At 44.3% G+C, this 18,852-nt stretch overlaps 2 protein-coding genes across 5 annotated transcripts; both read left to right on the forward strand.

The window, feature by feature from the left end:
* Positions 1–1,129: 1,129 nt before the first annotated feature.
* Positions 1,130–8,484, forward strand: LOC129712786 (UDP-glucuronosyltransferase 2C1-like). 3 transcript variants are annotated; one of them, XM_055661521.1, is made up of 2 exons: positions 1,130–1,149; positions 6,632–8,484. In XM_055661521.1, the coding sequence occupies exon 2, from the start codon at positions 6,657–6,659 to the stop codon at positions 8,256–8,258; it is 1,602 nt and encodes a 533-aa protein (XP_055517496.1). In that variant the 5' UTR covers positions 1,130–1,149; positions 6,632–6,656; the 3' UTR covers positions 8,259–8,484. The 3 variants fall into 3 exon arrangements, with proteins under 3 accessions (XP_055517496.1, XP_055517495.1, XP_055517494.1); XM_055661520.1 differs by lacking the exon at positions 1,130–1,149 and adding an exon at positions 1,685–1,810; XM_055661519.1 differs by lacking the exon at positions 1,130–1,149 and adding an exon at positions 3,013–3,152.
* Positions 3,013–18,637, forward strand: LOC129712787 (UDP-glucuronosyltransferase 2C1-like). 2 transcript variants are annotated; one of them, XM_055661522.1, is made up of 2 exons: positions 3,013–3,152; positions 16,951–18,637. In XM_055661522.1, exon 2 carries the CDS (start codon positions 16,977–16,979, stop codon positions 18,573–18,575), a length of 1,599 nt encoding a protein of 532 aa, XP_055517497.1. In that variant the 5' UTR covers positions 3,013–3,152; positions 16,951–16,976; the 3' UTR covers positions 18,576–18,637. The 2 variants fall into 2 exon arrangements, with proteins under 2 accessions (XP_055517497.1, XP_055517498.1); XM_055661523.1 differs by lacking the exon at positions 3,013–3,152 and adding an exon at positions 13,814–13,909.
* Positions 18,638–18,852: the final 215 nt, after the last annotated feature.

An 18,852-nucleotide genomic window follows, 5' to 3' on the forward strand; every position in this document is an offset into this window, starting at 1 on the left:
TAACTTGGCATCATGTTTGGCACAGACATTGTGGGCCGAAGGGCCTGTTCCTGTGCTGTACTGTTCTACATTATTATATTATAGAACCTGCAAACTCCACACATTGCTTGTTGTGCTACACAACAAGCAATGTGTGGAGTTTGCAGGTTCTATAATAATTATAGATTTTGCAGGTTCTATAATAATTATAGAATATAGAACAGTATAGCTCAGTGTGCAGGGAGTGGATAAGAAAGTGGGATTGCATAGAACTAGTATGAATCGGTGATCAATGGTCTGGACTCGGTGAAATGATGGGCCAGTTTCCATGCGGTATCTTTCAATCAAACAATCTCCAAAGCAAATTATACCTGTCTTTGCAATCTGTGCTCAGTAATATATTTGATACCGTTAATCCTGTTGCAGTGTTAGAAAAAGAATATTATCTATCACTCAAAATAAAACGTTTTTTAGAGAGACAGCGTGTAAACAGGCCCATCTGTCCTCTGAGTCCATGCCGACCAGTGATCATCTCATATAGTAGCAGTATCCTACACTCTAAGAACAATTTACAATTTTACTAAAACCTTTTAACCAAAAAAGCATTTGGAATGTGGGAGGAAACCGGAGCACCGGGAGAAAACCCACGCGGTCACATGGGAAAACGTACAAATTCCACAAGGACAGCACCATTAGTCAGGACCAAACCTGGGTCTTTGGCGCTTTAAGGCAGTGACTATATCGCTGCGCCACCGTGCCATCCCCAAATTGACATGTACATTGACAATGGAACAATGAAATTCTTACTTGCAGCAGCTTAACTTTTAGATACAAGTCAAGTCAAGAGAGTTTATTGTCATGTGTCCAGGATAGGACAATGAAATTATTGCTTGCTGCAACACAACACAATATAGAAAGCATAAATACAGAACAGTTCAGTGTGTTTATATAGCATACACCATATATATACACATAAATAAACAGATAAAGTGCAATAGGGTGTTATAGTTCAGAGTTTGTTTGATGGCGAGTTTAATAGCCTGATGGCTGTGGGGAAGAAGCCATCAGGCTTCTTGAGGAGGGGTGAGGAGAGGGGGAGGGGGTTCACTTGCACCTCCTCCAACCTCATATTCTGTATCCGCGGTTCCAGGTGTTGACTCCTGTATATCGGTAAGACCAAACGCAGGCTTTCCGATCGTTTCGTTGAACACCTCCGCTCAGTCCGCCTATACTTACCTGAGTCTGAAGAAGGGTTTCGGCCCGAAACGTTTCCTATTTCCTTCGCATCCATAGATGCTGCTGCACCCGCTGAGTTTCTCCAGCACTTTTGTCTACCTGCTAAACACTTTAACTCCCCCACCCATTCCCACACTATCGTCCTGGGTCTCCTCCATAGTCAGAGTGAAGCCCAGCGCAAATTGGAGGAACAGCATCTCATATTTCGCTTGGGCAGCTTACACTCCAGCGGTATGAACATTGACAACTTCAAGTAACCCTTGCTCTCCCTTTCTCTCCATCTCTCCCCCTTCCCAGTTCTCCGACCAGTCTGACTGTCCCACTGATTACATTGTATTTCTGTTTGACCGTTGGCACCGTCTCCCAGCTATTCTACATTTTCCTTGATCTGCATCTCTTTTGACCTCTTACCCTTCCTTATCTCTCCATCCCCCTCTCCCCTGACGCTCAGTCTCAACCCGTCACCCATTCCTTCTATCCAGAGACGCTGCCTGTCCCGCTGAGTTACTCCAGCACGTTGTGTCTACCTTCAGTGCAAAACCAATGTCCATCGTGCAACCAGAGGCACAATTCAAAGATGATCATAGTTACAGAGGTTCGTGTTTGTGCAGTGATCAACACCCTTACAATAGAATAGAATAGAATACTGTATTGTCACATGTGTATTGGCACTTACAAAGTTATAGATCCCCCCCCCCCCCCCCCCCCCCCCCCCCCCCGTGCCAGATCCCCTTTATTCTTCCCTCGCTCCCCACGCTGGGTCCCCATTGTCCATTGTTGTTCTTCCCCCTCCCTCACGACACCCCCCCCCCCCCCCCCCCACTCTGGGCCCCCCCATTGTTCCTTCCCCCGGCGGCGGCGTCTTCACTTCCACGTGGTTCGTCCTCATCCGTCGGTCGGCACCAGCATCGGCTGCCACACCGACCTCTCCACTAATGCTGCCGAGTCCTCTCCGGCCCCTGAAAGATTAATTAAAAGTATTTTCCATTGGGTTCACAATTCCAGCTTCTAAGCTATATAACCATACAACAATATAACAATCACAGCACGGAAACAGGCCATCTTGGCCCTTCTAGTCCGTGCCGAACACTTACTCTCACCTAGTCCCATCTACCTGCACTCAGACCATAACCTTCCATTCCTTTCCCATCCATATACCTATCCAAATTATTTTTAAATTATAAAATCTAACCTGCCTCCACCACATCCACTGGCAGCACATTCCACACAGCTACCACTGAGTAAAGAAGCTCCCACCCATGTTACCCCTAAACTTCTGTCCCTTAATTCTAAAATCATGTCCTCTTGTTCAAATCTTCCCTACTCTCAATGGAAAAAGCTTATCCACGTCAACTCTGTCTATCCCTCTCATCATTTTAAAGACCTCTATCAAGTCCCCCCCTTAGCCTTCTGCGCTCCAAAGAATAAAGACATATCTTGTTCAACCTTTCTGTGTAACTTAGGTGCTGAAACCCAGGCAACATTCTAGTAAATCTCCTCTGTACTCTCTCTATTTTTTTGACTGGTTTGATTTTTTACTTTTGATCACATTTTTAAATGTTGATAAAGCTACAGTCAAACGATTTGGGCTTTCCAGAAATGTCTGCTTTTTTTTAAATATAGAGGTTTCAGCATTTACATTATTTCTCTTTTACGTAACTTGGGAGATTTTCCAGACAACCTACTTACACAAAAATCAGAGCAAGTAGGAATGAAAAGTCGAAAAGGGTTAATCTTGCTTTCAACCACTGAAGGAGTTAATACCGTCAAAATGGTCTGCAATGTGGGAGTGGGGATTGGAAAAACTGCTTTCAAACAGAACAATTAACGTTTAGATTTTTAATTCAAATCACAAACTGGGTTAGTCATTTGTTTAACAAACAAAAATGAGATAAGCTTTCCCCTCCCCCTTAAGACATAGAGACCGTTGCCTCGAGGTAAGTTAACAGCCTCTATGTTTAAATATGTTTACATACTGCAGGATTGAGATGTAAGCAACGTACATGTTAACTTAGAAACATAGAACCCGTTGAACAAATGTCCTGATCCTCGAAAGGAAAACTAGGAGATTTCTTACTTAGGACGTAAAATCTGAACTTTACTCGAAACGATCAAAGTGCAGCCTAACTTTTCAAAGAGTTCACAGTGTCCCACTCAGGTCATTTGTTTATTGGAGTCCAGTGTGACCTGTAACTTTGCTGTTGGTTTACAAGTAAACAATTCCATGTACGGCCGCCATTGTGGACGTGTGTGTTAAAACTCTGGCTGCTTTTCTTGTCCAGCTTCCTTTCCGTTTTCTGAAGGGAAGCTTTGGGCAGCTTTGTTCGGCAGGTGATGAAGCAGGCCACTAACATTGAGCTGCAGAATGGGATTCTCCTTCATATCATTGTGGATTTAGGAGAGCAAGCTTAATATATAAAACAATTTTATTTCTGGTGCAAGTTTCTTCTGCAAAGTTCAAAAGAAAAAGTGATTTTCTAGGAAATTTGTTCGGTAGCTATTGTAATCGGACTGAAGAAGGATCCCGACCCAATTCGTTGCAGATGCTGCCTTGGTTCCTCCAGCACTGTTTTGTTGAAAGAGCCCTGTTTCTGCAGAGAAGGAACGGAACGTATCCACCGTGGATACGACATTCCCGTCCTTAAAGTGACTATGTGTGTGGCTGCATCAAGCTGTGCAGCGTCTTTATCAGCGTCGTTGGTTAGGCTGCGCTTTTTATTTAAGTATTACCTGCGGTACTGGTCTCATTACAGGAAGGATGAGGAGGCTTTGGAAATTGTGCAGAGGAGGTTTGCCAGAATGAATGTGGAGGAAGGAACTGCAGATGTTGGTTTGACACAAAAAGCTGGAGTAGCTCAGCGGGTCAGGCAGGATCTCTGGAGAAAAGGAATAAGTGACGTTTCGGGTCTAGAGATGGGGCTCGGTCCTTTTCTCCAGAGATCCAGGAGTGCAGGTGCATGGTTTCTTGAAGGTCGATTCACATATAGATAGGGTGATCAAAAGACTTTTGGCACATTGGTCTTCATCGTTCAGAATATTGAGTATAGGAGGTCATGTTGCAGTTGTATAAGACGTTGGTGAGACCACTTCTATAATATTGTGTTCAGTTCTGGGCGCCATGTTATAGGAAAGATATTGTCAAGCTTGAAAGGGTTCAGAGGATATTTATGAGGATGTTGCCAGGTCTAGAGGGTGTGAGCTATAGGGAGAGGTTGAGCATCATGAGAGGAATAGATCAGGTAGATGCCCAGAGTAGGGGAATTGAGAACCAATGGACATAGGTTCAAGGTTAAGGGGAAAAGATTTAATAGGAATCTGAGGAAGACAAAAATGCTGGAGAAAGTCAGTGGATGAGGCACCTTCTATGGAGCGAAAGAATAGGTGACGTTTTGGGTCGGGCCTTTCTTCAGACTGATGTGGGGTGGGGGGACGGGGTGGAAAGAAGAAATGAAGAGGCAGAGACAGCGGGCTGTGGGAGAGCTGCGAAGGGGAGGGGAAGGAGTGAGAAAGCAAGAACTACCTGAAATTGGAGAAGTCAATATTCACACTGTTGGGGTGTAAGAGGGGGGTTGTGGTGGGAGGGGGTTGTGGGGGGATGTGGCAGTATGGGCGGGAGGTGTCGGGGGGAGGGAGGGAGGGGGGGGGGTGTGGGCGGGAGGGAAGGAGCTGTGTTTGGGTGTGGGCAGGGGAGGGGGGGTGTCGGGGTTGGGGGCACGGGGGGGGTATGTGTTTTTGGGGGGGGGAGAGAGCTCGGTGAGAAGACGGGGGTTGTGTATCAAGGGGGAGGGGGGCGGCAGGAGCCAGCGAGGGGGACCAGAGGGGAAGGGGCTGGAGCTGACGGACTCCCACCGGGTGCTGGTAGCTGGATGTTCTCCACCGCCGGGTTCAGTGTCTCCGCTTTCCGTTGGGCAACATCAGCAACATCTCCAACTCCGCTCCGCGCTGGGTGGAGCCCACAATAGTCCACTGTTGGCTGTGGGCCAGGTGATAATAATGAGTGAAACTCAACAAGACCACTGTGAAACTCGTACAATGAAAAGGGTGGGAGAGGGATGGTGAGAGAGAGGATGCAAGGGTTACTTGACATTAGAGAAATCAATATTCATACAGCTGGGGGGGTAAGCTGGCCAAGCAAAATATGAGGTGCTGTCAGCTGTTCCTCCCATTTGCATTTGGTCTCACTCTGACAATGGAGGTGGCCAAGGACAGAAAGGTCAGTGTGGGAATAGTTGGGGGAGTTAAAGTGTTTGGCAACCGGGATATCGTATAGGCCAAGGTGGACTGTGAAGATGTTTAGCAAAACGATCGCCCAGTCTGTGCTTGGTCTTGCCAATGAATAAGCGTCAACTCCTGGAACAGGGGATACAGTTGATGAGGTTGGAGGAGGTGCAAGTGAACCTCCGCCTCACCTGAAAGATATGGCTCTTTTTAAACTTCTCTTTGGTGCTGTTCTGCCTCTGGGTTTGACACTGTCTCTCTAGCTAGATCAGCACCCTGCTCTACTGCAATCCTAACAGCTCCTTATTGAACTTCCCACGGCCACTGCTCCGCCTCTGGGTATAAAATAGTCCTCTACGCCCTGTGGGCTTTCCCAGGGGTACACATTGAGGCAGGCATACACCGCTGTTGAAAGATGATCAGCTCGATCAAACGTCCATTTTAAATTGACCACATCCTGCAGGACTTCAAGTTTAAACATTCCAGACTGTCCTTGAGAAAAAGAAACTGCGTTCCTTTTCACAAAGGCAACCACTCTGTAGTGGGGGAAAGGGCAGAGTTTACAAACTAGCACCACTGCATGTTGAGGGAACAAAGCCTTTGTTTAAACCCCTCAGACCGCTTGGTCATGTAAGGTAGGTGAAAGACAAATTGCTGGCATTAATATAAAGTGAATCATATGTCAGTGAAGTGATGTGTTTGACACAGCGAATGGCAACTTATGACTGTACCGTTTGGCGAATTTGCAGACTTTCTGAAGAAAATATATATTTGAAATCAAAATATTGACAGTCGGCGCAGACTCGGTGGGCCGAGGAGCCTGTTTCCGTGCTGTATCTCCAAAGTAAAGTTAGGTGAATCATATAATACTATGCATTAATACAATCAAGCCATACTCAAGTACAATTGAGGCCCTTCTTCAGACTGATGCTTGCCCATCCCACTGAGTTACTCCAGCATTTTGTGTCTACCTTTGATGCCTTCTCTCCAGAGATGCTGTCTATCCCGCTGAGTTACTCCAGCATTTTGTGTCAACCTGAAATATCACCTATTCCTTCTCTCCAGAGATGCTGCCTGACCCGCTGAGTTACTCTAGCTGTTTGTGTCTATCTTCGGTTTAAACCAGCATCTGCAGTTCCTTCCTACACAAATTATGTTATTGTCGTCACCAAAACACTTTTTTCCAATTTCCCAACAGAACTTGCAGATCGCCCACTCTCAATATGAAACATTCAAACTGGCGGAGTGAATTACTGGCCATATTTGTTCTTTGTGCCATTATCACCCTGTCATCACCAATAAAGATATTGGTTGTACCTGTCGATGGAAGTCACTGGGTCAATATGAAAATCCTAGTGGAAGAACTGAACCTTCGTGGACACAAAATTACTGTGGTTCATCCCTCAACATCCTGGTATATCAAAGAAAAGCCTGATCTTTATCAATCCATTGTGGTCCAAATGGAAGAATGCCTTGGGAAAAACAAAACAGAAGAAATAATACAAGGTTATCTACAAAAGGTACTGACAGCCTTAAGGTATGGGATGACACCGTGGGCATATATTCAGGTGCAATATCAGATGTGGTATGCCTTGTATTACTATCATCAATGTGCTGGACAGATCATTGTTGCAATATTTAAAAACAAAGTTGTATTAAATCAAATTGAAGATGCCAACTTTGACTTGGTGCTTACAGATCCTGCTTTTGGTGTAGGTCCAATTCTGGCTTCTTACTTCAAGCTTCCAATGGTGTACAACGTACGGTGGCTCCCTAACAAGGAAGCCCACTTACTCTCCGCCCCATCACCACTCTCCTACATCCCCATCACCGGTTCACATTTGACGGATAAAATGACCTTCCTTGAAAGGACATGGAACGTCGTTCTGAATCTAAATCAGATCATTATTTCGGAATTCCTCATTAACCCCATTTACAATGAACTCTGCCACCGGTACCTGGGGCCAAATACAGACTTTCAAGGAATTCTTCTGAGCTCTGATGTGTGGCTGATGAGGGTGGATTTTGTGTTTGAATTCCCAAGACCCACCATGCCAAACATTGTGTACATCGGAGGCTTCCAGTGTAAACCAGCACGGCCTCTGGCAGCAGAGTTTGAGGAGTTTGTTCAAAGCTCAGGGAAACATGGACTTGTTGTAATGTCAATGGGAACTATTGTCAGTTTCTTGCCAATGGAGATTACAATAAAAATAGCAGAAGCTTTATCTCAAATCCCCCAGAAGGTTATCTGGAGATATGATGGTGAGACCCCTCCCAATATAGGGAATAATACACTGCTGGCAAAATGGATCCCTCAGAACGACCTGCTGGGTCACCCCAACACACGAGCCTTTGTTTCACACGGAGGCACCAATGGGATTTATGAAGCCATCTACCATGGGGTGCCAGTGATCGGCATACCTCTGCTTTTTGACCAGTTTGACAATTTAATTAGACTCAAATCCCGAGGAGCAGCAAAAGTGATCAACGTTGCAACCATGCATTCCACAGATCTGTTACAGGCACTCAACGAGGTGATAAACGGCACATCTTATGGGGACAACATGAAGAGACTCTCCGTTCTCCATCGGGACCAGCCAGAGTCGCCAATGGAGAGAGCCGTTTTCTGGGTTGAGTACGTTGCCCGACACAAAGGAGCGGGGCATTTGCGCTCAGAATCCCACCGACTCCCCTGGTACGCTTACTATTGTGTAGATGTGATGATCTTTCTGTTGTCTGTGTTACTCCTGCTCACTGTGCTGGTGGTTGGAACACTGAAGAAACTTTGTCGTATTGCACTGAAGAAAAAGCAAAAAATTCATTAAGTTTTCTCCTTTAGAATTGGGAGAATGTTACATTTTGTAATTTCATTTTTTCAAACAATTTTTAATCATAGTTTCTCCAAGACTCCAAATAACGTTCCTCTCGCAACCCATTCCCTTTACAGCGATTGAGAATTGTATTAATGCCTATTCAGAAATTATAACAGATATTTGCTGTGTAGTTGCCAACAGCAAACAACTGTACATGAATTAAATGTGACAAAATGGATACGATTTTCAAATATTATTCAAACAAAATCTAGAGAACAGTTCACACGTGTCAAGAAGCTATATTGAGAATTGTTGTTCCGAATTCTCACGATCATATTGTCTATTGGTAAATATGTACACCACATTGTTTCTCAGTTTTAATATGTTTGATTTCTCCATCATAACTTTCATTGGAGTTGCCTTCCACAGCTTGCCATGCTGAAATTTTGTCTCTTCATTGAATTTTGGACTGCACTTTTTCACAACTATGACTAGAATTAGCTGTGTCAACAGACTTGCAATATTTTCTTACAAGAAAGGAACTGTTTTGGCCTATTGAGATTATTGTGTGTAGGTTCACAGTGTAACCCATTCAACAAAGATAAAGGAAAAGTATAGCACAGGAACAGCACCTTCGACCCACAATATCTGCGCCAAACACAATGCTAAGATTAACTGATCCCCTCTGCCTACATGTGATCTATATTCCCCCATTCATAGAAACATAGAAACATAGAAACATAGAAAATAGGTGCAGGAGTAGGCCATTCGGCCCTTCGAGCCTGCACTGCTATTCAATATGAACATGGCTGATCATCCAACTCAGTATCCTGTACCTGCCTTCTCTCCATGTGATCCCTTTAGCCATAAGGGTCACATCTAACTCCCTCTTAAATATAGCCAATAAACTGGCCTCAACTACCTTCTGTGGCAAAGAATTCCAGAGATTCACCACTCTCTGTGTGAAAAATGTTTTCCTCATCTCGGTCCTAAAAGATTTCCCCCTTACCCTTAAACTGTGACCCCTTGTTCTGGACTTCCCCAACATCGGGAACAATCTTCCTGCATCTAGCCTGTCCAACCCCTTAAGAATCTTGTAAGTTTCTATAAGATCCCCCCTCAATCTTCTAAATTCTAGCGAGTACAAACCGAGTCTATCCAGTCTTTTTTCATATGAAAGTCCTGACATCCCTGGAATCAGTCTGGCGAATCTTCTCTGTACTCCCTCTATGGCAAGAATGTCTTTCCTCAGATTAGGGGACCAAAACTGTACGCAATACTCCAGGTGTGGTCTCACCAAGACCCTATACAACTGCAGTAGAACCTCCCTGCTCCTATACTCAAATTCCCTGCATGTCCATGTGCCTATCCAAAAGCATCCTAAACTCCAGCATCATATCTGCCTCCATCACCACCCTTAGAAGCGTCTTCCAGGAACACACTGTCCACTAAATGTAAAATAATTGCCTTGTACATGTCCCCTAAATTTTGCCCAGTTCACCCTAAAGCTATGCCATCATGATCTTTGACATTTCCACTTTGGGAAACAGGTTCTCCCTGTCTGTAGACACAAAAAGTTGGAGTAACTCTGCGGGTCAGGCAGCATCTCTGGAGAAAAGGAATAGGTGACGTTTTGGGTCAAGATCCTTCTTCAGACCTGAAGAAGGGTCTCGATCCGAAACGTCAACTATTCCTTTTCTCGAAAGATGCTGCCTGACCCGCTGAGTTACTCCACCTTTTTGTGGCTATCTTTTGTTTAAACCAGCATCTGCAGTTCCTTCCTACACTTTTTCATATGTGCTATCTGTACCTTCCCATTCTTGCAGTAATTTCCCCTCCATCCTATTCTCTCCATGGTCCTATCAACTCGCCCGCAGATTGTTCCATTATCCTGTACATAAGTGGTAGTTTACAGTCCCCAAACGCCATTGGGATTAGCAAGGGGAAACATAGTCATTGGAAGAATGTGCAAAACCTCACACAGACACTGCAGAAGGTGAGGATTGAGCCCTGGACACAGGGATTGTGAGTCAGAAGTCCCACTAGCTGTACCTCTGAACTGACTGCAGTGAATGGATTTGAGAGAGTTCAGGAGTGTTTGATTTGTTCTTGAAAGTTGCGTTGTAAGTTGCTTTAGAGACTACCATTACGTCGATGAATTTTTGATCATGTCAGCTTATTGTTTAGCTTAGGTTAGAGAGACAGCACAGAAACAGGCCCTTCGGCCGACTGAGTCCACGCTGACCAGTGATCCTCGCACATTTACACAATTCTACACACACTGGGGACAATTTTTGTATTTACACCAAGTCAATTAACCTACAAATCTGTACATCTTTGGAGTGTGGGAGGAAACCGAAGATGTCGGAGAAAACCCGCGCATGTCACGTGGAGAACGTCCTGAACCATCCACATTGAAACTACAGCCAAGAAAGCACCAATGCCTTTTAGAAGACTAAGGACATTTTTGGCAAGTCTCCAGCAAATCTTACCAACCATTGAAGTTGCACCATTAACCGTGATCACAAAATCAAAACTTGGTTTGACAATAGCTCTGACCAACTCTGCAAGAAATTGCAGAGAGGTGTGGATATACCCAGTCCCTCACAGAAACCAACCTTCCTCCCATTGATTCCAGTTACACTTCACGCTGCTTCGGAAATATCTCCAACTCAATCAAGGACCATTTTATCACCAGTCATTCTCTCTTCTCCGGCCTCTTCATCGCATTTTCTCTGTAACATTTTAACTTAGTTTAATTTAGAGATACAGCATGGAAACAGGATCTTCGGCTTACCGAATTCGTGCCGACCTGCGATTCCCGCGCATTAGCACTATCCTACACACTCTCGGGACAATTCGCAATTATACCAAGACAATTAACCTACAAAGCTGTACGTCTTTGGAGTGTGGGAGAAAGCCAGAGCTCCCGGACAAGACTCACGCAGGTCATGGGGAAAATAACCATATAACCATATAACCAAAATGTCTAAACTATGTACAGACAAGCACCCGTAGTTTGGTCTCTGGTTCTGTAAGGCTGGAAGTCTACTGCTACACCACCGTACCACCCAATTGTAACTCTAACATTGTAATGCTGTAACACTGTATTCTAGTTTTCTCTTGACACTACCTGTTGCAGTACTTCATTGGCCTCATGTGTGGTATAGTTTGACTTGACTAATAGAAAGCAATCAAAAGCTTTTCTCTGTACCACTGTATACATGACAATAATAAACAATACAATTGTGTTGGTATATTACATTATAAGAAGCATAGCTCGGGTAGCCATTACCTTTTTCTAAGGGTGGAAAGGAAATGTCAAAGACTAGAGCGCAAGGCTTAAAGGCGAGAGGGACAAAGTTTAAAGGGGATGTGCAGGGCAAGTTTTGTTGCAGAGAATGGTGGGTGGCTGGAACGCACTGCTATGTTGGTGGTGGAACTAACGAGGTTTTTAAATAATCACATGGATATGCAGAGAATGTGGGAAAGTTGGTGAGCGTGAATAGTTCTTCATAAATGCTTCATACATAAGGGAGAGGATATTAGTTTATTTTGCCAACATGTTCTGCAAAGACATTGAGGGCTGAAGGGCCTGTTCCTGGACTGTACTGTTCCATGTTTAACTGTGGCCTCCTCATTCTAGACTCTCGCATAAGAGGAAACATCCTCTCTGCATCCACCCTGCTAAGATCGCCTTTTCTCCAATTCTTCCTGCAAAGGTGGACTATTGTACACCTCCCCATATCCTCTTTGACAAAGTAACTAGCATGTTAGATAACAAGGAAGCGAATGGATGTAGCATATTCTATTATCCAAAATTTGGTCTGTGAAGTGCCCCATAAAAGATTACCGCATTAGATAAGCACCTATGGACTTGAACATAATAGGTTAAATCCAGGGGATCAGATATAGGGCTTTATGTGTGGGCCAGTCATATTGTCAGTGCAGAGGGACTAGGAGCAAGGCCAAGTGTGCATCCAGAGTCAAGGTCTGGAATAGTGTGCAGTCAAAGCTGGGACAATGGGAGTGTTCAGCATTGGGAACATAAGCAGGTAAGCAGCTATGATCAGGGTAGAATTGGGGGCCAGGTGTAAGGCTGGACTCAGGGTCAGGAATGAGAGAAGGTATGCAACTGGAGTCAGGGTCAGGAGTAGTACCAGGTGTGCAGTGAGACCCAGGTTGGTCAACATGGGTCAAGTGCTTGATTATAATCTGATTTCCATACATGAATATACTAAGATCATTCATGTGCTGCACCTGTTGATCAGAGCCTAGCTCTACCGTGGAATGTAATTAGGAACATAATTTAGCTTAACCTTATTCATAGCTAATCCAATTTAAAGCATAAATATTGCATTCAAGTGGGAGTTAAAAGACTTGCTGCAGTATGTACCAGGTTGCACAATTTCAAGCTGAAAACTGCAAAAGCTTCGTACCAATGACACCCATTGTATAAACTTTCAGAGTGCAGTTAATTAAGTGCTGCACACTGGGGTTACAGAACACCAACGTAAATCCCAGGAGCTTTAGTATTTCTTAAAGTACAAGGTGATTATAAAAATATAAGAGATTCAGGAATACATATTGCAGAAGTAAATCTGGCATCCTTGCCTCGTCTGGGTTAGGGTTGACCTTAGACCAATCTGCTACAATGTGGTTGATTTTTGACTGCCCTCTCTACTCCTTTGTGTTAAACCACTCTGCAATGTTGGATATCTCCAACACGTAGAGTTCAAGAGATCACAAAGGTTTCTCACCATCATATTATGGGTGGATTCCATCCATTCCATCCATCCATCCATCCATCCATCCATCCATCCATCCATCCATCCATCCATCCTTGTTATCTTCTGGTTTGCATGTTTTTTCTATTTGCGCAAAAACATCTTCCCATTCCTCTGTGCTGCATGTGCAGCAATTTTTGTTTCGATCGACTATAACGACTATACTGAACATCTCCTACATTGAGCAGAGCAGTTAATTATCAATAACTTTCTAATAATATTAAACTGTTTCCATAGAGAAAATTAACTCCAGCAAATGGACACAAAATGCTGGAGTAAATCAGCGGGACAGGCACCATCTCTGCCAAGAAGGAATGGATGATGTTTTGGTTCGAGACCTTTCTTCAAGGTGGTCTGAAGAAGGATCTTGACCTGAAACATCGCTCATTCCTTCTCTCGAGCGATGCTGCCTGTTCTGCTGAGTTACTCCAGCTTTTTTTATGTCTATCGTCGGTGTAAACCAGCATCTGCAGTTCCCTCCTACACATTCACCCCTGTAAGTCTGTGACCAATATCTACCATCAAATTCCTGAGGTGTCAACTCAGTGGCGCCTTTGCAAGAAACACACAGATGTAGGGGGAGGGCAGTGGGCGGAGTTATTTGAAAGTTCATCCATGCAACAATATTTTCGGGTATTTCTCGGAATCTCGAGCTATAAACTGTTTGCGACTAAAAGCAGCGATGACTCAGAGGAAACAAGCCAACTAGACTCATCGTCAGGGGCAACAGAAAGCGAGCACGGATGTGAATAAAACAGTGGTAAGGATATTAATATTACGCAACTGTATTTTGGATCAGCCAGTTGAAAGGTGCCAAAGAATATTTCTTTGCGGTGAAATCAACGACCAGGAAGTTAAAAACCTTCTCTCAGATCAGTAAGTACCAGATATTTGTTGCAGAAGACAAAATGTCATGTCGACTACCTTATATTATTAAAGAAATGGTTTAGCTTCGGGAACTTTATTGAGAATTTAGGAGAACTGCTGAAGTGAAAAATGCTAGACATTGTTGTGTGCAGAATTGGGAGTTAGATCAGCATCTGAGACTGAGGTGTTGTCCCGCTGGAGGCAATATTAAACAATTCTAAATTCGGAAGGAAGGTCCCCACCAAAATGTTACCTATCTCTGCCCTCCACAGATGCTGCCTAACTTGCTGGATCACTCCAGTACTTGGTGTTCTATGTAAGCAGTTGCTTGAAGGGCCTTCCTCACTTGGCAATTTTTTCGGCGACTTGCCGGCGTCATTGACGTATCAAGGTCGCCGAAAGATTTTGAACATTTCAAAATCCAGCAGAGACAAAAACAATGTTGCAACACTTGAGGAAACACCGTGCGTCAATACGCCATCAGGCCGCGTCACTGCAGCAACACGGCGTAACTTTTTCGGTGACCTGATACGTCACTCCATAATGCCGGGAGTCACCGAAAAAATCGCCGTGGGACAGGCCCTTTAGTCTCCACAATTCTTCGATTTTTTGCATTAGATTAGCACACAACTTGCGTTTTGGTCTCCAAATCTGAGGAAGGACATTCTTGCCATAGAGGGAGTGCAGAGAAGGTTCACCAGACTGATTCCTGGGATGTCAGGACTGTCTTATGAAGAAAGACTGGATAGACTTGGTTTATACTCTCTAGAATTTAGGAGACTGAGAGGGGATCTTATAGAAACTTACAAAATTCTTAAGGGGTTGGACAGGCTAGATGCAGGAAGATTGCTCCCGATGTTGGGGAAGTCCAGGACAAGGGGTCACAGCTTAAGGATAAGGGGGAAATCCTTTAAAACTGAGATGAGAAGAACTTTTTTCACACAGAGAGTGGTGAATCTCTGGAACTCTCTGCCACAGAGGGTAGTCGAGGCCAGTTCATTGGCTATATTTAAGAGGGAGTTAGATGTGGCCCTTGTGGCTAAGGGGATCAGAGGGTATGGAGAGAAGGCAGGTACGGGACTGAGTTGGATGATCAGCCATGATCATATTGAATGGCGGTGCAGGCTCGAAGGGCCGAATGGCCTACTCCTGCACCTAATCTCTATGTTTCTATGTTTCTATGATTCTAACCTCACTGTCCTGCGGTTGTGAAGTCTCAGTTTACTGCAGCATTCCTTCATACACTGCCCTGTGTATTGCAAAGCTTTGTTCCTTAAACTGAAGCTGCATTTCCCTATTCCTGCTCAAACTTGTCACTCTTTGAACACCGGCCAAAAGCATGAACTAGAAACATTATCTGCTGAGTGGAAAAGCCTATTCCCGCTTCCAATTCATATTTGCATGTCATCCAAATTCAGCTCTGAGAATCTACCTAAAGCACACATTAGATTTAGTTTAGTTTAGAGATACAGAGCAGAAACAGGCCCTTCAGCCTGCCGAGTCCGCGCCGACCAGCAATCCCCGCACACTTACATTGTCCTACACTAGGGGCAATTTACAATTTTTACTGAAGCCTATTAACCTACAAACCCGTATGTCTTTGGAATGTGGAAGGAAACCGGAGCACCCGATGATTTAGATGAAGGGATTCAAAATTACATTAGCAAATTTGCAGGTGAGTCAAAGCTGAGTCGCAGTGTTAACTGTGAGGAGGATGCTATGAGAATGCAGGGTGAGTGCAGATGAATGGCAGATGCAGTTTAATGCAGATAAATGTGAGGTTATCTTTGGTAGCAAAAACAGGAAGGCAGATTATTATCTAAATGGTGTCAAGTTGGCAAAAGTACAGCGGGATCTGGGGGTCCTTGTTCGTCAGTCAATGAAAGTAAGCATGCAGGTACAGCAGGCAGTGAAGAAAACGAATGGCATGTTGGGCTTCATAACAAGAGGAGTTGAGTATAGGAGCAAAGAGGTCCTTCTGCAGTTGTGTAGGGCCCTAAAGACACCACACCTGGAGTATTGTGTGGATTTTTGTTCCCCTAATTTGAGGAAGGACATTCTTGCTATTGAGGTAGTGCAGCGTAGGTTCACAAGGTTAATCCCGGGATGGCGGGACTGTCATACGCTGAAAGAATGGAGAGGCTGGGCTTGTATACTCTGGAGTTTTGAAGGATGAGAGGGTATCTTATTGAAACGTATAAGATTATTAAGGGATTGGACACACGAGAGGCAGGAGACATGTTTCCGGTTGGGGGAGTCCAGAACCAGGGGCCACAGTTTAAGAATAAGTGGTAAGGCATTTAGAATGGAGATGAGGAAACATTTTTTCACACAGAGAGTTAAGAGTCTGTGGGATTCTCTGCCTCAGAGGGCAGAGGGGGCCAATTCTCTGGATACTTTCAAGAAAGAGCTTGATAGGGCTCTTAAGGATAGTGGAGTCCGGGGATATGGGGAGAAGGCAGGAATGGGGTACAGATTGTGGATGATCAGCCATAATCACATTGAATGATGGCGCTGGCTTGAACGGTCAAATGGCCTACTCCTGCACCTATTGTCTATCGTCCATTGTCTATTGACTATTGTCACCCAGAGAAAATCCACACAGGTCACATGGAGAACATATCAACAGCACCCGCATTAAGGATTGAGCCCAGGTCTCTGGCACTGTAAGGCAGCAACTACTGCTGTGCCACCGTGCTGCCCCTATTCATATTTGCATGACGTCCATATGGGAATATGAATGCACCTAAGGCACGGGCATCCGGAGCAGGCCGTTGAGGCGGGGACTATCACAATGTTGAAGAAATAATTGGACAGGTACATGGACAGGACAGGTTTAGAGGGATATGGACCAAACACAGGCAGGTGGGACTGGTGTAGTTGGTTGGTGTGGGTAAATTGGGCCAAAGGTCCTGTTTCCACTCTGTATGACTCTATGACACACATTTGATTTGGTTAATGTAATGTCAAGAAAGCGCCCAACTGTTTCTAAATGTTGTGTTTTGCCAATGTGTGTTGCTTACTAACGTGTCTGATCAATTCTGCAACAGGATCGGTGCTATTTTCTATTTCCAGCATGGGTAATCCTGGATGGAAAGGCAGATTTGCATTTGTTCTTTGCATCACCATCACCTTGTCTTGTCCAATTACTCGAGCAGCTAGAATATTGGTCGTGCCTGTTGATGGGAGTCACTGGATCAATATGAAATGTTTGATAGAAGAGCTGAACCTTCGTGGCCACAGCATCACTGTGCTCAGTCAGTCAACGTCCTTGTATATCAAAGAGAGCCCCGACTTGTATCAATCCATTATGATTCAAATGCCAAGAGAATATGAAAATTACAACGTGATGGAAAATATTGTACAAAAAACATTAGAAAACTTACAGGAAGGCTCGACAGTCTGGGGAAAAATTAATCTCCAATATGAAATGTTGATGTTTTTGTTTGAGTATCATCAATGGGCGAAAGAGATTATCAAAGCATTATTCGAAAACAATAGCTTGTTGAACCAACTTGGAAATGCAAATTTTGAGTTAATACTTACAGATCCGGTATTTGGTATGGGGTCAATGCTTGCTTATTATTTAAAACTGCCGCTGGTGTACAACGTTCGATGGCAAGTTGGTGGGGAAGGTCATTTACTCACTGCCCCCTCACCACCTTCCTACATCCCACGCACTGGCTCACATTTGACAGACAAGATGAATATTCTCCAAAGATCACAAAATGTCCTGCAAACTCTTAATGAGTTCCTGATAATAGAGCTTTTGGTCTATCCACGTTATAATGAAATCTGCCAACAGTATCTGGGACCAGACACAGACTTCAAGTCGATTCTCCTCAGAGCTGATGTGTGGCTGATGAGGGTGGATTTTGTGTTTGAATTCCCAAGACCCACCATGCCAAACATTGTGTACATCGGAGGCTTCCAGTGTAAACCAGCACGGCCTCTGGCAGCAGAGTTTGAGGAGTTTGTCCAAAGCTCAGGGAAACATGGACTTGTTGTAATGTCAATGGGAACTGTGGTCAATTCCTTGCCAATGGAGATTACAATGAAAATAGCAGAAGCTTTTGCTCAAATCCCCCAGAAGGTTATCTGGAGATATGATGGTGAGACACCTCCCAATATAGGGAATAATACACTGCTGGCAAAATGGATCCCTCAGAACGACCTGCTGGGTCACCCCAACACACGAGTCTTTGTTTCACACGGAGGCACCAATGGGATTTATGAAGCCATCTACCATGGGGTGCCAGTGATCGGCATGCCTCTGCTTTTTGACCAGTTTGACAATTTAGTCAGACTCGAATCCCGAGGAGCAGCAAAAGTGATCAACATTGCAACCATGCACTCTACAGATCTGTTGCAGGCACTCAATGAGGTGATAAACGGCGCATCTTATGGGGACAACATGAAGAGACTCTCCGCTCTCCATCGGGACCAGCCAGAGTCGCCAATGGAGAGAGCCATTTTCTGGGTTGAGTACGTTGCCCGACACAAAGGAGCGGGGCATTTGCGCTCAGAATCCCACCGACTCCCCTGGTACGTTTACTATTGTGTAGATGTGATGATCTTTCTGTTGTCTTTGTTACTCCTGCTCACTGTGTTGGTGGTTGGAACACTGAAGAAACTTTGTCGTAGTGTTTGTGGGAAAAAGCAAAAGACTGAGTGAGATTTTTTTCCCTTGGTATATTTTGTTTTTTCAAATGAATCAAATAAAGTTTTTGATGCAGAGTCTCCTTTCCATAAAGCATGAATTCAACAAATGCTAATAAAAGCCATAAAGGTGAGTGAAATAACAACCTTTCAGTTCAGTTCAGTTTTATTTATCATATGTAGGTTAACACAGGGTCAACGGTACAATGTGTTTGACAAGACAACGGGCCCCTCAGCAATGATATTACAAGGATAAAATTAAGGGGAAAAAAAGATAAGATAAAAGTGACATT

Source organism: Leucoraja erinacea, chromosome 33 (genome assembly GCF_028641065.1).
Source record: "Leucoraja erinacea ecotype New England chromosome 33, Leri_hhj_1, whole genome shotgun sequence".
Classification (NCBI taxonomy): Eukaryota; Metazoa; Chordata; class Chondrichthyes; order Rajiformes; family Rajidae; genus Leucoraja; species Leucoraja erinaceus.

Excerpts from the sequence above, each read along its gene's own strand:
- LOC129712786 (XM_055661521.1), top strand. The coding sequence starts at position 6,657 with ATGAAACATTCAAACTGGCGGAGTGAATTACTGGCCATATTTGTTCTT.
- LOC129712787 (XM_055661522.1), top strand. The coding sequence starts at position 16,977 with ATGGGTAATCCTGGATGGAAAGGCAGATTTGCATTTGTTCTTTGCATC.